Here is a 15,319-nt window from a genome sequence, read left to right on the forward strand (position 1 = left end):
GCTATTGATTTGAAGTTGTATTATGATCATATTAATGTATTAATGTATGGAATAAACCTCTGAGGTTATACCATTTGATCATATCGTTTGTCGGGTTTCTATGCAAGTTCTTGTGATATGCCTAAATATTGACAAAAATGCCCTTTTTACGCATAGAACGATTTTGACACGTAATGAACATGTAATCTGAGATTGAAACTGATATAACATTGTATTAAATACATTTTGGCATATTAGACTTGACATAGACCCATCCGATCAACCGATGCCGCCTATGCGCGTACAGTTGACTTATATAGCCTAGTTTATATAAGTTAGCCGAATCGGGTCAAAACCTTTCCAAATCAGTTCTAATCAAAATGTATGATTGTTTGACCCGTATTATACGACTCATAGTACTCGTGAGGGTATAAACCACATTCTATCCGGTCTCCGCTTAACCTAGTGAACCGTACCGATTTTATTACAAGTTAACCAGTCCAAGTCATATGACTTGAATAAGACCCGCTAATATTCTAACGGATCATTGTTCCGTCCATCCCAGACTAGAGCCTCCAGTAAATTGCACTTGCACTTGTGTTAGTTGATTTGATTAACAACTGTGCTTATATATCTTTCATTGTAAAGCTAAGCTCAGGTAAATACTCTTAATCTATTTTCCCTATACGGGCTTGGGATACAGTAAATTATTACCGCTTGGTCAGGTATGGGATCAATGACCAATGATTCCAAAATCCAAATAACCCGTTTTAATCCGTTATGCTTGATAACTTAAACATTAGGGGTTAATGCGACCATGTCCTAGATATCCACGGCTCACTTAATTGAAAGTGGCCACGACTTAAGCGCGGGGTGTAGGCATACACCTGACAGACGCTAATGCTATGATAAAATATTTTCTTACCCAAATGGGGATAAAAGGGGTGTGTCGGTTAATCATGTATCAGAGTTTAGTTCCTGGCCCCATATGTATTGACAAGTATGTAATATTGATAACAAGAGATATAGTTTGTCCCAAGTTATTTATGAAAATGATATACCAAATGGTATACAAATGGTTTTGAAAAGATTTTCAAAACGTGTTGGTTAATTGTATTTACCAGTGAAAACTGACGTATTTTCAAAAGACTAAGCGCAGGTTAGCAAGTACGGAATAGGCTAGAGCTGCTCGGTAATTGTATATTGGAATTTGCGACTCCAAGCAAAAAGCCTAGTAGTCTTTATGTAATCATTTTTGTTATTTCGATCCGCATGTGGATCTTTAGTACACTTTCGGTCTGTATATTATTTTTGAACTTTCGAACATTTGTACTTTGTAATAATTATTTTACAATCCCAAGACTTCCGTTGTGCTAAATGTGAATATCTATATCAATCGTCACACATAAACCCCAAGTCCGTGCCCACCGGGAAATCAAGGTGTGACAAAGATAAATACGATATCGATACCTAAAGTGATGTATTTGATATAGATTTGAAATAAGAAAATTGGTAAAACTTTCTCATATAGGTGAGAATATTGGAAATCAGTAAAAGTTCTCATATAGGTGAGGTGAGGTGAGTGAACAAACCTTGCACGTTGTGTCGTGTTAACTCACAAAATTTTAAGCGAAATGTAAAAACATTGAACCACACACGTACGTTGTGACGTGTTAACTCGCAAATATTAGAACGAAACATAACATGAAAATTTTGCCAAAGATGAAAAGTACAGGAGACCAAAGTTGAAAGTAAAAAAGTTGTGAGGTTAAATTGCAAATAATGAAAAGTTTTGAGTTAAAATTTAAAAAACAAATTTTGTATGGTTAAAATTGCAAAAAATAAAAAAAAATTAGGTTAAAAGTAAAAATTCATTTTTTTAAAAGCCCCCAAAGCATGAGATATTACACCCTCATACACAAAAATGTTGTTAATTAATGGTTTGTAAATGCTTTGAATTCTTTTATATAATGATATATAAATGTAAATTAATGGTTTGTAAATGCTTTGAATGGAATGTAAATCGAGATTAATAGGCACCTAATGAAATGGTATTATCATTATTTATTTTGCATTTAATTTAAATATTTAATATTAAAATACTTAAAAATTATGGGTGATGTAGAGTTAACAAGGTTAAATTATTTCTTAGACTATGTGTTATGGGGCTTGGGTGATAAAAAAAAAGTGTTGCCACATAAGTGACACATAAACATACTTTTTCTCATGTGTAATGGGAGGAACTTGGTTTGTGATTCGATAATCATTATTAATATATTTATCTATATTGATTTATATATTAACAAAGAGAAAAATGCTCGGATAGTCCCTGTGGTTTCGCTTTTTTTCACCTATAGTCCTCAACTTTCCAAAATTACCTGAATAGTCCCCAAGTTTTCAATTTTCGTTCCCGGATAGTCCCTGGGTCTAACTTCAGTTTGTTTTCTCTGTTAAGAGGGTGTGAAATGACAAAAATACCCCTTTCTTCAAAAGGCCAAACCACAGGGACTATCCGAACATCTTCTTCATTTTTATTTATAAAACCCCACCACCACACTTCATCTTCAACCTCCACCCACCATCACCCTCCTCCACCCTCCACCATCACCTCACTTAAGTGGGTTTGAAATTATAAAAATACCCAAGAAAACATTAAAAGTTAAATGGTTTCATTGTCAATTCTTTTGATTCCATAAACTGAACTTGGGTTTCCAATCATCACCAGCATCTTCAAAAAATTGCTTCAAGATTTAAAAGCACACCAATTTCTTATTCATCTAAGCAACCTTATTCATCATCTCCGTTTTAAAAACACATTCAATTTAAAAGTAATCTGGGATTTGGGAAAGTAAACCAACCCACCCTAGAACTCACATGTCTTCTTGATCTCTCTGTGATGTTAACAACCCGCCACCATTTGCAGCTCATGACGAGGATCTAGAAGAAGCATTAACGTGGATTCGTATCTCTCTAAACCCAGACAACAGCCAGCAACCAACGCAGCCTCGACCCAAACCGTTTTGCCCTTGTGACCACCACTCGGTTTCCCGGCCAGTATCCGTCACCCAAAATCAGATCTGAAACCAAAATCCGTCACCCAAAATCAGATCTGAAATGAAATTCCAGACGACAAAGTGTGAGAAGGGCGACATAAAGACGACAATGTAGGGACTGGCCATTTAGTGTGTGATTCTGGTCGATCGGAAGTAGGTGGTTCGACATGGTGAAGGTGGTTGGTTGATTGTTTAGGATCAGGTATCCCAGCGGTGGTTGGTCGTTGATTTTCGTTGATTGTTTAGGATCGGGTTTTCTGGTGGTTCGATAGGGTGTTTGTTGGAGACACAGGTGACTGGAGGTGGAGGTGGAGGGTGGTGGTTATTGATCGATGGTGGTGGTGTGTGTTTGAGATTGTGAAGAAAGCTGGAGAAAGGGTTGAGGGACATGAAGAAGAAGATACATGGGATATGATGAAGAAGATAGAAGGGTGGGCCCATTTGTAATTTTAAATAATAAGAAATTAGATTTTTACATTTCAAGTAAGGGCATTATAGTCATTTTACACCAACTTAACTGAGAAAAGTAACCTCCGTCCATGCCAGGGACTATCCGGGAACAAAAATTGAAAACTTGGGGACTATTCAGGTAATTTTAGAAAGTTGGGGACTATAGGTGAAAAAAGGCGAAACCACAGGGACTATCCGGGCATTTTTCTCATTAACAAATGTAACCGGATATTATTAATACACTTAAAATTAGAAAAAAGGGTTAAAGTTTCTTTAAATTCTAAGGAGAAAAACACAACTAAAACAGGAAAAAAGTAATTTTAAAATACGTGTACTATTAATTCATGAATCAATTTCAATCGATGAAACCACTTAAAAAAGGGCCCACTTTATTGACCAAATACTGTTTGAAAGAAATATATTATTAAAAATAATAAAAAGAGACTGACAACTTTATCTTCTTCATTCAAGTGAATCAAAACACAGAGCCAAAAAACTTCTATCTTCTTCGTTAAAAAGAATATGGCCATCTTCTTCCCCAATCAATGAAGCACATTAATTACTCCCCACCCCTCACAATGCTTGGCCAGCCCCAAGGGCACCGCCTAGCACCCGCAACCATGCCTGGGTGTGGTGGTGGTGGTGGCGCAGTTTGTCTGACGTGGCACCGGAAAACGTTGTGGGGCGCGGTGATAACAAATGCTCTTATAATTTATAAATGTACATGATGAAACGGTAACTATGATCATTTATCACCACACTTATTTGGAGAGACGTTCTAGTACATGTAAAAACCACCTATGATATAATTCTTTTTAATATGAGTAAACTGTCATTTTGGCCTCTGAGGTTTGGTCACTTTTGCCACTTCAGTCTAAAACTCAATCAATTTGCATCTGGGTCTCTGTGGTTTCAGTTTTATTGCCATTTTGGTCCAAAAATGAAATCAAGTCATATTTGTCTTATAAAATCCTGCTATTGTGTCATTTTCCTTAGAGGCAAAATGGTCATTTCTTTTTTTATAAATAAATACCAAACCTTTCAACCATCCATCTCTTTATCTAAGTCTGCCAGTCCGCCACCACCCACCACCACAACCATCTCCCACCACACCACCTGTAACACCTCTACCTCTCTTTTTCTAAACCGCAACCACTATCAACCACCTCGATCTCCATGTTCTATCCTCTGTATACAGCCATCGTCGCCATTTTAGCAATCAAATCTCGTTCTGAAAGCCTAAACCTAACATCACCGTCACACTCACTCGATTTCAACATCAATTTCGTAACAGAATCGTTAACAGAGCTACAATCCGGTGCGTCACAAGGCAAATCCGTTCCGGTGGACTCGCACCAGTAACGAATCGTCTTTTTGAGCGCTAAATTAGGTATAACAGTCGAAAAATCAGGTTTAGATCCGTCAATAATCAGAATAAAATTGAGTTTTCGACATACCTCAACGGATCTCCGTTCGAAATTGATAGTGGTGCGCCGGCGTCGGATTAGGGTTCATTTCAGTTTGTTGGCGGTGGTGGCTGATAGTGGTGCGGCGATGGCTGGTAGTAGCGCTAGAGAGGGGGTGGATGTGGTCGGGTGTAGGTGATGGTGATGTTGGTGATAGTTAAGCGGGTGGTGGTGATGATTGTGGTGAGACAGTAGTGGTGATGGTTGTGGTGGTGATGGTGGTAGTGGTAGTGGTAGTGAGGTTGTGGTGGCGATGGTGGTGATGGTGGTAGTGGTGGCGGTGAGTCTATGGTGAAGATAGAGGGTATTGCAGGTGTGTGTTTAATATATATAAAAAGAAATGACCATTTTACCCCTGAGAAAAGGGACAAAATAGCAGGATTTTATAAGACAAATATGACATGATTTCATTTTTGGACCAAAATGCCAATAAAACTGAAACCACAGGGACCCAGATGCAAAAGGTTTGAGTTTTAGACTAAAGTGGCAAAAATGACCAAACCTCAGGGACCAAATTGGCAGTTTACTCTTTTAATTTTAAACTACATTGTTTTGAGAAAAGTGGTTTAAACTAAACGTGTGTGTCAGCCTGTTAACTTATTTAACATGATTCTTCAAGTTTTGCAAGTTAAATGTAAAATGATCCTCTTTTTTACTTTCTTAAATGGTTCATGTTCTGGATCTGAGCTTTAAAAAAGAAAAAAAATTGTCTCAGATTGATTTATGGTGAAGAGTTTAGAGATGGATTGTTTGAGATAGATGTTCTTAGATAGATCTAATAACAAAGGTCTTTATAAAACTCGGTTATTAAACTAGGCAGGCAGGCACTACGTAGAAGGGAATTAAACAATTTGGTTTCTGTACAAGAGAATTTGGTTTATGTACAAGAGGTAGGTAGGTAGCCTTTGAATTTGGTTTAGGTCACAAAATGGTGTTGACTAAAACAAACGCAAGTAGAACACGAATCACTTGTATTCAGTGGCGAAGCTTGAGATTTCCCACCGGGGGGTCGAAAACGTATATACCTAAAAATTTCTATACGAAAACTACATACTCTCCACTACTGAGCGAAAAGTTCGGGGGGTCGGCCGCCCCCTCCCGCCCCTTGTAACCTGCGCCCCTGCTTGTATTACAATGAATGGGTTTCACCTACTATATATATTTCTATGTATGGAGGAGGCTAGTGGCATCAGCGGTGGTGTCAAGCACGGGCTAACTGAGGTTGAGATAATTAGATAATGTCGCCGCCATGATACTACGATTGGGTGTCGGTGAGAGCAGTGGTGGCAGCAGGTAGTGGGGGTGGGTGGTGTTAACACATTTAGAAACGCGTACTAAATTAGCAAGTTTAATAGGACCCACCAAAATCAACCGATTGTCCCCAACAAATGTGGTGTGGGTTCAAATCCCTACAAGTGCATGCAGGTTAAATAGATGATAATTAGGAGTAAAACAATGTAAACAAAAAATACCCAAATCAACAAGTTTCTTGAAGATTAGATCATGACATGGCAACCAAAACAAGGAATACACCACCCTATCAAATATCTAATATTAACAAGATAGACCTATATCTAATATCTGTAAACTTACCAACATCATAATAAAAACAATAGAGCTGACTTTTCTTCAGTTGGATTTCTTCAAGGGTCCAAGATTACTACTCCCAAAGAATCCTTCACTTTACTTTTCAGTGTTAACTTGACTACATGACACGTCAAGTGCAAGCATCAATAAGTTTGGTTCAAGATTCGCAGCAACATAAAAGATCTCAGTTCACTTTTCATCATCAGAGTTTAACTCAATTTGATAATGGTTGACATCTTGACTTTCATGCCCTCCTGGGTTGGTGTCACTTTTGTCAAAAGATTCACGGTCCACGAGAAAACATCCATCTTCTTTAGGCTTGTAGTCCTTACCCCTCCATATAACTATTTGTTCTTTCTCAAATGTAACTAGTATGCATGGAACCAAATCCTATATTTTACCACCCATATGCATAATCAACACACAAGCCAGATAAAAAAAAACAAGTTTCAAAACGCATTAGTTAAGGTTAAAACAGTCTCTTTAACACTTACCCTCAATTTGGCACCTAGCTTCTTGTAATCTTTTCTTTCTAAACCCCGACAGTCGATTCTCACCAGTTCCTCCACCAGAAAGGCATCTCTGATCATAGGAACAAGACCACCATAATAACCGTTTTTTGCTGCATCAACACATTGCATCAAAAACAAATATTAAACATAAAAGAAAGGAAAATGAACAAGAGTATTAACTAATTCTAACCGTTGATCTAGAGGTGTCAATTTCGACCCATTCACAAGTAAAAGGCTGGGTTACGTTTTCTCTCTAACAAATGACCCATTGAAATATTTGGTTACAAAGAAAGAAACACCCAAAAAATTACCGAGCATTGTGAGAGCAGGAACAGCTAATCCTTTCTTCCTCATTTCTTTTGTTTCCTCAATACTTAGACCTTCAATAGTCGTTTTTATGAGCTTTGGATATACGGGCTCCTGTGGCTTCCATAACATTAACGGAATCACGGGTCTTTTCTTAGGGTTGTAATTTCTGCCTCTGTATAATATGAGTGAACCGCCATGCCTATGTATGATCTTACCAAATGCTTTATCCTGAAAAAACAAACATCAAGATGGAATTGGAAATTTGGAATGAGAAAAAAACTCTTAGCCATCTGCAAGTTGTGATCTTTGATGGAAACAACAACAACAACAATAGGAGCTAAAAGAATATGTTACCTACCTCTAACTGTGTGCAGACATTTTTCATATCAACAGTTGGTACACCCATACATTTAATCCTAACAGCTTCAGCCTGCTTCCAGTTATTATGAATGTCATTCAACATATTGTGTGTTAACCCATCCCTTCCTACAAACAAATAAACACATGTCGCCACCAAACCAAACCAAACCAAGAAAAAAGATGATGAATAATTTATTTATTTATTTAGTAACAATAACAACAATTAATTACCCAAATTGATTTGTCTCTTGGTTTTATGCTTCCCACAACTCTGGACCAAGGCAAGTCTCTCAGCATTGGTCAAGTCCTGGCCTTGAACCATATTCCTGATCTTGTTCCTCTTGGCTTCCAGCTTCTCAGCCTCCTCCTTGCCGCCGGCCATGGGATCCACTGCAGGAGCACATACGCCGGTCCACGCACGATCAACCCTTTCAGGGCCAAAAGGAGAGTACTTTGGCTCACGGAGACCAATGGGCCTCACGGCAGGGCTGCTCTCGGTGTAGCTGAAGCGGAAATCGAAGGGGAGATCGGACTTTATGGGGTTTTGGCCGGACCTGTCGAGAGAAGAGGGAGGACGGTAGAGAGGCTTCTTTTTCCTTATGGTGTTGTCGGAATGTTGCGATCGGATGTTGGGGGTTTTAGGTTTTTGATCATCAAGTGATTTTGGGGGAGTAAAGGAATACTTGGTGTAGAGGTTTGAGAAAGCAGGGGTGGTGGTGGTGGTGGAGAAGCAGCGCCGGCGGAGGAGGAATACCAACATTTCTGGTGCCCGAATACCACCTTATCCCGACGACCGGCGAAAGAGTTCGAACTAACAGTGGTGGTGGTGACTGAAGGTCTTGTGTACATTTTAGTAATTTTACAGCAAGGTTTCTTATATTTACATTTTCGTCTACAAAATACTAAACTTTTATAACTTTACACCCTCAAACAAACATACATCAATGCATTTCATCGTCTATTATTATTTTTAGATTTAGATTGGAAATAACTTGAGGACCTAGCCAGCTTATGGGACAAGCTAAAATTATTTTAGTTTTAACAAGATTGGAATAAATGTCCCATAGGCTGAGTCCTCAACTTATTTCCAATCGAAAAATAATAATAGATGATGAAATGCATTGATGTATGCTTGTTTGAGATCTCTAAATTCACAAAATAATTCGATGTACTAATATTTTGTATATTAGAAATCTTGTTAAATTTATTTAACCGTTTCAGAACATTTATTCCCGTTTTTCAATGTATAATAAAAAATATGAAAATAAAAATTAACTTATTAGGAATAGGGGTCTGTTTGGTATGGGGTAATGGAATAGATGAGAGAATGGAATGGACGAGGTAATGGAGTGGACAACGGAATGAAATGGATCATTCCATTCCATTGTGATGTTTGGTTACTCATATGTGAATAAAATGAATCATTACTTTGTACAATTTGATAAACAAAAAAAGATGAAGTAACGAAACACAACTGTATTAAAAACGACAAAAATATAACAGCGTCAATAATAATAATATATTAATGAAAAAAAATTAATAATAGATTTTTGATATATATTAATATTAGTATGAATATTAATAAATATAAATATAAATATAAATATAAATATAAATACAAATAAAAGTATAATAATAATAATAATAATAATAATAATAATAATAATAACATATTTCTTTCCATTACTTGAAGGAATGGAAAAAAAACACCTACATACCAAGGAATGAAAATTATTATATTTGGAAGGAGTTACATTCCTTTGGAATGCTTCATTCCATTACCACATGATAACCAAACATGTTTATTTTCATTCCATTAGAATGATCCATTCCATTCCACCTTCCATTCCTTCATACCAAACGCTACCTAGGGATTTACTTTAATTTATGAGAGAGAAGAAACATATGAATACGCAATATGCAATATGTCATCCACTTCTTCGTTATTCCTTTTAGTTCTTCATTTATTCATTTTACATGTAAACAAAGTGACGTTACGTATACAATTACGTCTAGGTTTCCATTTGATTTTTAAATTTCAATCTGCTCCCACAGTGAAGCGCAGGTGGTATAATGTGACAAATGGCAATAAACCGGCAATTCCGTACAAACTAATCACTATTTTATCTACATAATCTCATGCATTTAGCGTAATTTAATTACGTAACATTGTCGTTAATTGGATAACAAGGTTAGGACAAGGAAACAATGCTAAAATATATGTTGGTTTTCGCCACATTGCGAAATCAGGCAAACAATGTCCTAAAAGTGTTGGTAGAAAGTGTCACGTGCACTATTCACGGTTACACTATTCATGCCAGCAAACCGTGAAATCAGACCGAAACACTGAAAAACGACACTCGGATAACATAACTGAGTCCATTTATATAAGAAAACATTATTATGAAAACACATCTTGCAAAGAAACAAGACTTTCCGGTATAACGCCCTAATCTCAAAAATGTCTATTTCGGCTAAAAATATAGCACTTTTAACTTGTCCGAACCTATAAAATTTCCGGGACTTCGGAATTATGTCACTTGATGAAAAACACACTAAAACATTTTAAGGATATCAATGAGATGACCAGAATCATAAGCTTCTGATATTATATCGCTATGCATTGAACTAGTCCGTTAGCGAACCGACGAGCTAGTAAGCAGTATTTCTGTCATCGAAACAACCAAATGAAAACTCTAGTGAACTAGTTAAGCTAAATTTGGAACTCGGAACCACTTCCTACATCGTTCGGATGCGGTATAACAACTCGCGGAATTTCTTGTCGGTACGACATAAAAGCGTCGTAAACACGCCGACGACAAAACAAAAAGCATACCAAGTATCAAAACATGATTTTTACTAGTTTAGGGAACTAGTTAATAATAATTTTGGTTCCGAATCCCTAATTACCCCTTAGCGGTGTAATTTAACCCTGAATCACCATACTTTATATATTTGTCAAAATATATACTTTTTAACATTTTTCTTATAAAAAAAAGTATTTATAAAATACCCCCATTATGGACGAAAATTTGGTGGGTCCTACCCCCTTAATTTTCGTTGAAATTTGTAAGTTTTGAAGTATGGTCATGGTTGAAATTTTATACAATGCATCATCATTTTAATAATATAACAAGACTTCATCCTTATCATTTGCAACAAACTTCAAACTTCAAACAAACCCCCTTGTTCCTTCTTGATTTCGGTAGCCACATACACACCCTATTTACCCACCTTCAAGCTCCACTAAACACCTTATTATTCACTAAATATAACCATCCTAAGATCACTTATGCAAGGGTTATACATGGAGCTTTATTAGTAGCATTTTGAAGCTTAAACATTTTCTTATTTTCTTGTCTAGATTGTGCACTATTGTAAGTCTTCTAATCACCATTTTTTAAGCTTCATATTAGTAGTAGATTATGGAAGTACAAGTTGATCATCAAAAAGATTAATAAAAATCACACCAAAAAACCCTAACCCCAAAGCTAATAAACACTAAATATAACTATATTATGCATTGATTTATGTTGTTTAGTGTTAATATGTTCATGTGTCCATGATGATTATGTTATTTTTGTTAATATTAGTGAGTTAAAGGCTATATTTATGATGATCATGTTGTTAGTTTCATGTAGTATTTTATATTTGTGTTCATCTTATCATGATGAACATAAATATGTGATTTAAACATGGTTATGTTCAAATAAGAAAGATCATCATACTCATTTCATGAGCTAATCATATAATTTTTGGATTACATAAAGAAACAAGTGTTTAAATGAGTTTAAAGCTCAATCTTGGGAAGTTAGTAAACTTTGTTTTTACAAAATAAATTAAACAACTTGTTTATTATGAAAAATTACCTTAAAAAGTCTAACTTTTTATGTATAAAAAGTATATTAGGAAGGTTCATGAAATGTGAAGGCTATATTAGCATATAAACATGTTTAAAAGAAACTTGGTGAATAATGGTGATTTAGTGAATTGATTATTGATTTAAACGCGTTTTTTTTAACGTGGGAAACGTCATAGTTTAGGGGAAACTATGGCGAATTTTTCTAAAAATCTAATCGCGATTAAAGAAGGGATTAAAGGGTGATTAACAATGTTAAACGCGATTAGTGGTCTTAAACGTCATTATGGAAACTTTGATGGGAATATTTAAGGTTTAAATATTCAAGAAGTTCTTATGAACTTAAACTTTTTTTTTACAAAAATAAATGGGTAAAAATATAACAACGAGTAAATATAATTTTTGGTAAGAAAACTTATATGTTTTTGGAAACTTGCTAAGTGCATGTGATGTGTGCTATATATGTGTATGTATTAGATTCTTATACGGTGATCAAAATAAATATACATACATGTTCCTACATGGTCCAAGAAATGCTAGTAAAATCGGACAATTAAATAGAATGGTCGAAACGGAAATACATAACACTTGATGATGACAAATTGGGCGTATCGATATCGTGAACAAGTTACTACAAAGTTGTAACGCCCTAAAACGTTTTAACCTAAGATTCGCAGCGGAAACTACATATCTAGAAATTTCCTTCATGATATTCTTTCTTTCATTTAAATACATTAATCTCTTTTATAATTTAATCCAAAAACTAACATACATGTCTTACTTAAGTGACTACGTATACACCCACATACAATCCGTGTCTTGACTCGATCTTCAACCGCGTACGCTTCTAGATGAAACATCCAAACATGTATAGCCTTGCGCGTCCGTATTCTCGTTCGCTTACTTGATTGAGTCTTCTTAGCCCGTTAGCCTTCAAAGCTCCCATCCATCTTGACATGATTCCTATACACTCATGTCATTACATTCACATTCTTATTAGCATATATGCTCATACATATGAACAACCATATCAAATTCACATCTAACATATGACCCACTTGAAGCATACTCCACATCATTAATTCATTTAAACAAGCATAAGGTATACTCGACATCATCCCTAGATAATCTTCACATGAACTATATCTATTTACCCATTACTTGCATACAATTTCACTTGTTATTGTCTTTTAGACATTTCATCAAACACTTGGTGTGCGTACTACTTCCTAAGCATAATGTACAAGTGCTTTAAGCATGTTCTTCCTTATTTCATTTTATGAACCATTACATTCAAGCAAAATCTCACAATCATAAATTCCACATCAAGCTTATCTATCTTAGCCTATCATACAACACCCTATACATTACAAGATCACACTATAACATCTTCAAATTCATCATAATCATCATCTTCACACTCATGCAATGGGTTTTATTCTAAATCACCCAATTACTTGAAATTATTCATAACACAAGTTCTATTTGGTGTTTCTAACACCTCTACATGCTTAATTTCATACAAATTCATGGATTGATCATAACCCACTTCAAACAAGATCATCAAATCTGAATTTTAAGACATACCTTATGATCCCCTTGTGAAGGTGATCGTTAATTCATGTTCGGTTGTGAATTTGGACTTCATTCCACCCTTCAATTTGAAGATTTATCAAGAACAAGGGTTTGAACCCTTGTTCTTCTTATTCCTGATCGCCCCACGCACACCAAGTGTGTGTGTGTGTGTTTTCCTTCATTTAATAAATCATGTTTCACTTTTAACGGTTTTGGTCCCTCCAATTTCGTTTCAATTAATAATGAGACTTACACTCATTATCTTGTTACTCATATACATGTCACCACTTGGTTAAATATTCCTAGTCAACTATTATTTACGGTTTCGCTTTTACCCCAAACGGTATTTTATCCGATTCCTTTATATTAACCGAGTTTAAATTATTAAACCCATTTTGGGGTGTTACAAAAGTCGAGTCTAAAATAACATATTTTGGACGTTAAAACGACATATATAAGTGACCTATAACAAGAATCCGGAAAGTCGAAAACTATAAAAATTACCAAACATTTTTCATAGGAAAAATGAACTTATTTAAGTTGCTACTTGGTAACATTTTGGCAAAAATTGCAAGATTATGTTAATGGACTCATGAAGTTAGAATTGGGCCTATCAAAGTTAGTAATGGGCTAGGCCCAAATTCCTTAATACATGGGCTAGGGCCCAATGGCAATATAACATGAGCTCGGCCCAATAACAATAAAAGACATGGGCTAGGCCCAATAACATAAATGACATGGGCTCGGCCCAATAACATTAAAACATGGGTTAGGTACGATAACATAGATGACATGGGCTCGGCCCAATGACATGGGCTCGGCCCAATGACATGAGCAAAGGCTCAATGACATGCGTGCACTGCACGAGGACGTGTGAAGAACGAAACCGATCACACATAAGTCAATACACATAGAATACATGAATACGCTTACGAATTTAATATGTATATACATAACAATCGAGCGAGTAAACTATCAACGCTCTAAAATACAAAGTTGTTCCAAAGATAACAAATGAGAACATAATAAAGAATTCAAGATGAACAACTTGTACGAGCTCCGAAAGACCTAGTGTCTAACGAGATTAGTACACATGTAGGTTATTGACACGTACGGACGCTCACTTCGATATCATAATACACGGAACGCAAACTTGTGAGTTCATGTCCCCCTTTTCTCTTAACTGTTTTCGAATTTATAACTCTCGGGGGTGAAATACATGTTACATATGTTTCAATGGTATGATTTGGCTATGAAATGAACTATTAGATCATGTGAGCATAGGCTGAAACTGAAATGCCAATAACACTCATAAGAAACATGGACAAAGGTTAGATCTAACGGGTACGGCCGAGCCCCACTCATGGTCCATTTATGACTACTTAGAGTGCTTTTGTGTCCCAGTCGAGGTGATTCGACAACGGTCAAGGGGATTTGACACAGTCAAGGTGTTTCGACACAGTCGAGGTGATTCGACACAGTCGAGGGGATTCGACACAGTCGAGGTGATTCGACAACGGTCAAGGAGATTTGACACAGTCAAGGTGATTTGACACAGTCGAGGTGATTCGACACAGTCGAGGGGATTCGACACAGTCGAGGGGATTCGACACTAATAATAGCCCACTTGGGTTGGGTACTCCCTATGTTTTCACATATATTAATGTCCTTGCAAAACATTAATTGATCTATTCATAGACGCTTTACATACTTGTTTTCAAAGGAATCTCTCAAATGTTTACAAGTTTATTGGAACTCATACAAAACGCATGAACTCGCTCAACTTTTGTTGACTTTTTAAAACTACATGTATTTCAGGAAACAAGTCTTGAGCCGGTGATACATGATTGGATGCAATGATTACCTTTCTTACGTCACACGCAACACGCTTCCGCAACTAGCAGGGTGTGACATATAACCCACCAGTTTAACTTATTTGGTTTTAAAACTTTTAGCATATAAACTAAATGGATTACCCGTGCTATCTGGCGGGAACTCGTTTAGTGTTTCCGTAAGTTTGTTACCGTATTGATATTCGTGATAGTAACTGAAAGAGATAAAAATAAACAATCCATCACTCGTGAAACTATCACGAACACCGCCGCCACCATATTTATAACGAGTGATAGTTATAACGTGTGGATTTTATCACGCGTTGAACATTGTTGA

At 36.2% G+C, this 15,319-nt stretch overlaps 1 protein-coding gene and 1 long non-coding RNA gene across 2 annotated transcripts; both read right to left on the reverse strand.

The window, feature by feature from the left end:
* Positions 1–6,417: 6,417 nt before the first annotated feature.
* Positions 6,418–8,563, reverse strand: LOC110931074 (CRS2-associated factor 1, mitochondrial). The gene is made up of 5 exons (XM_022174475.2): positions 7,948–8,563; positions 7,715–7,842; positions 7,359–7,584; positions 7,030–7,157; positions 6,418–6,925 (listed from the first exon to the last, which is right to left on the reverse strand). The coding sequence occupies exons 1-5, from the start codon at positions 8,474–8,476 to the stop codon at positions 6,725–6,727; spliced, it is 1,212 nt and encodes a 403-aa protein (XP_022030167.1). The 5' UTR covers positions 8,477–8,563; the 3' UTR covers positions 6,418–6,724.
* Positions 8,564–12,135: 3,572 nt separating this feature from the next.
* Positions 12,136–13,361, reverse strand: LOC110928389. Its single transcript, XR_002586336.2, has 2 exons — positions 13,163–13,361; positions 12,136–12,538 (listed from the first exon to the last, which is right to left on the reverse strand). It is a non-coding gene; the product is annotated as an uncharacterized LOC110928389 (long non-coding RNA).
* Positions 13,362–15,319: the final 1,958 nt, after the last annotated feature.

The sequence above is a fragment of the Helianthus annuus genome, chromosome 3, assembly GCF_002127325.2.
Source record: "Helianthus annuus cultivar XRQ/B chromosome 3, HanXRQr2.0-SUNRISE, whole genome shotgun sequence".
Lineage (NCBI taxonomy): Eukaryota > Viridiplantae > Streptophyta > Magnoliopsida > Asterales > Asteraceae > Helianthus > Helianthus annuus.

Coding starts and splice junctions, on each gene's coding strand:
- LOC110931074 (XM_022174475.2), bottom strand. CDS start 8,476: ATGTTGGTATTCCTCCTCCGCCGGCGCTGCTTCTCCACCACCACCACC. Junction 7,843..7,947: donor CAAGAGACAAATCAATTTGG/GTAATTAATTGT, acceptor ATTTGTTTGTAG/GAAGGGATGGGTTAACACAC. Junction 6,926..7,029: donor AGCTAGGTGCCAAATTGAGG/GTAAGTGTTAAA, acceptor GGTAAAATATAG/GATTTGGTTCCATGCATACT.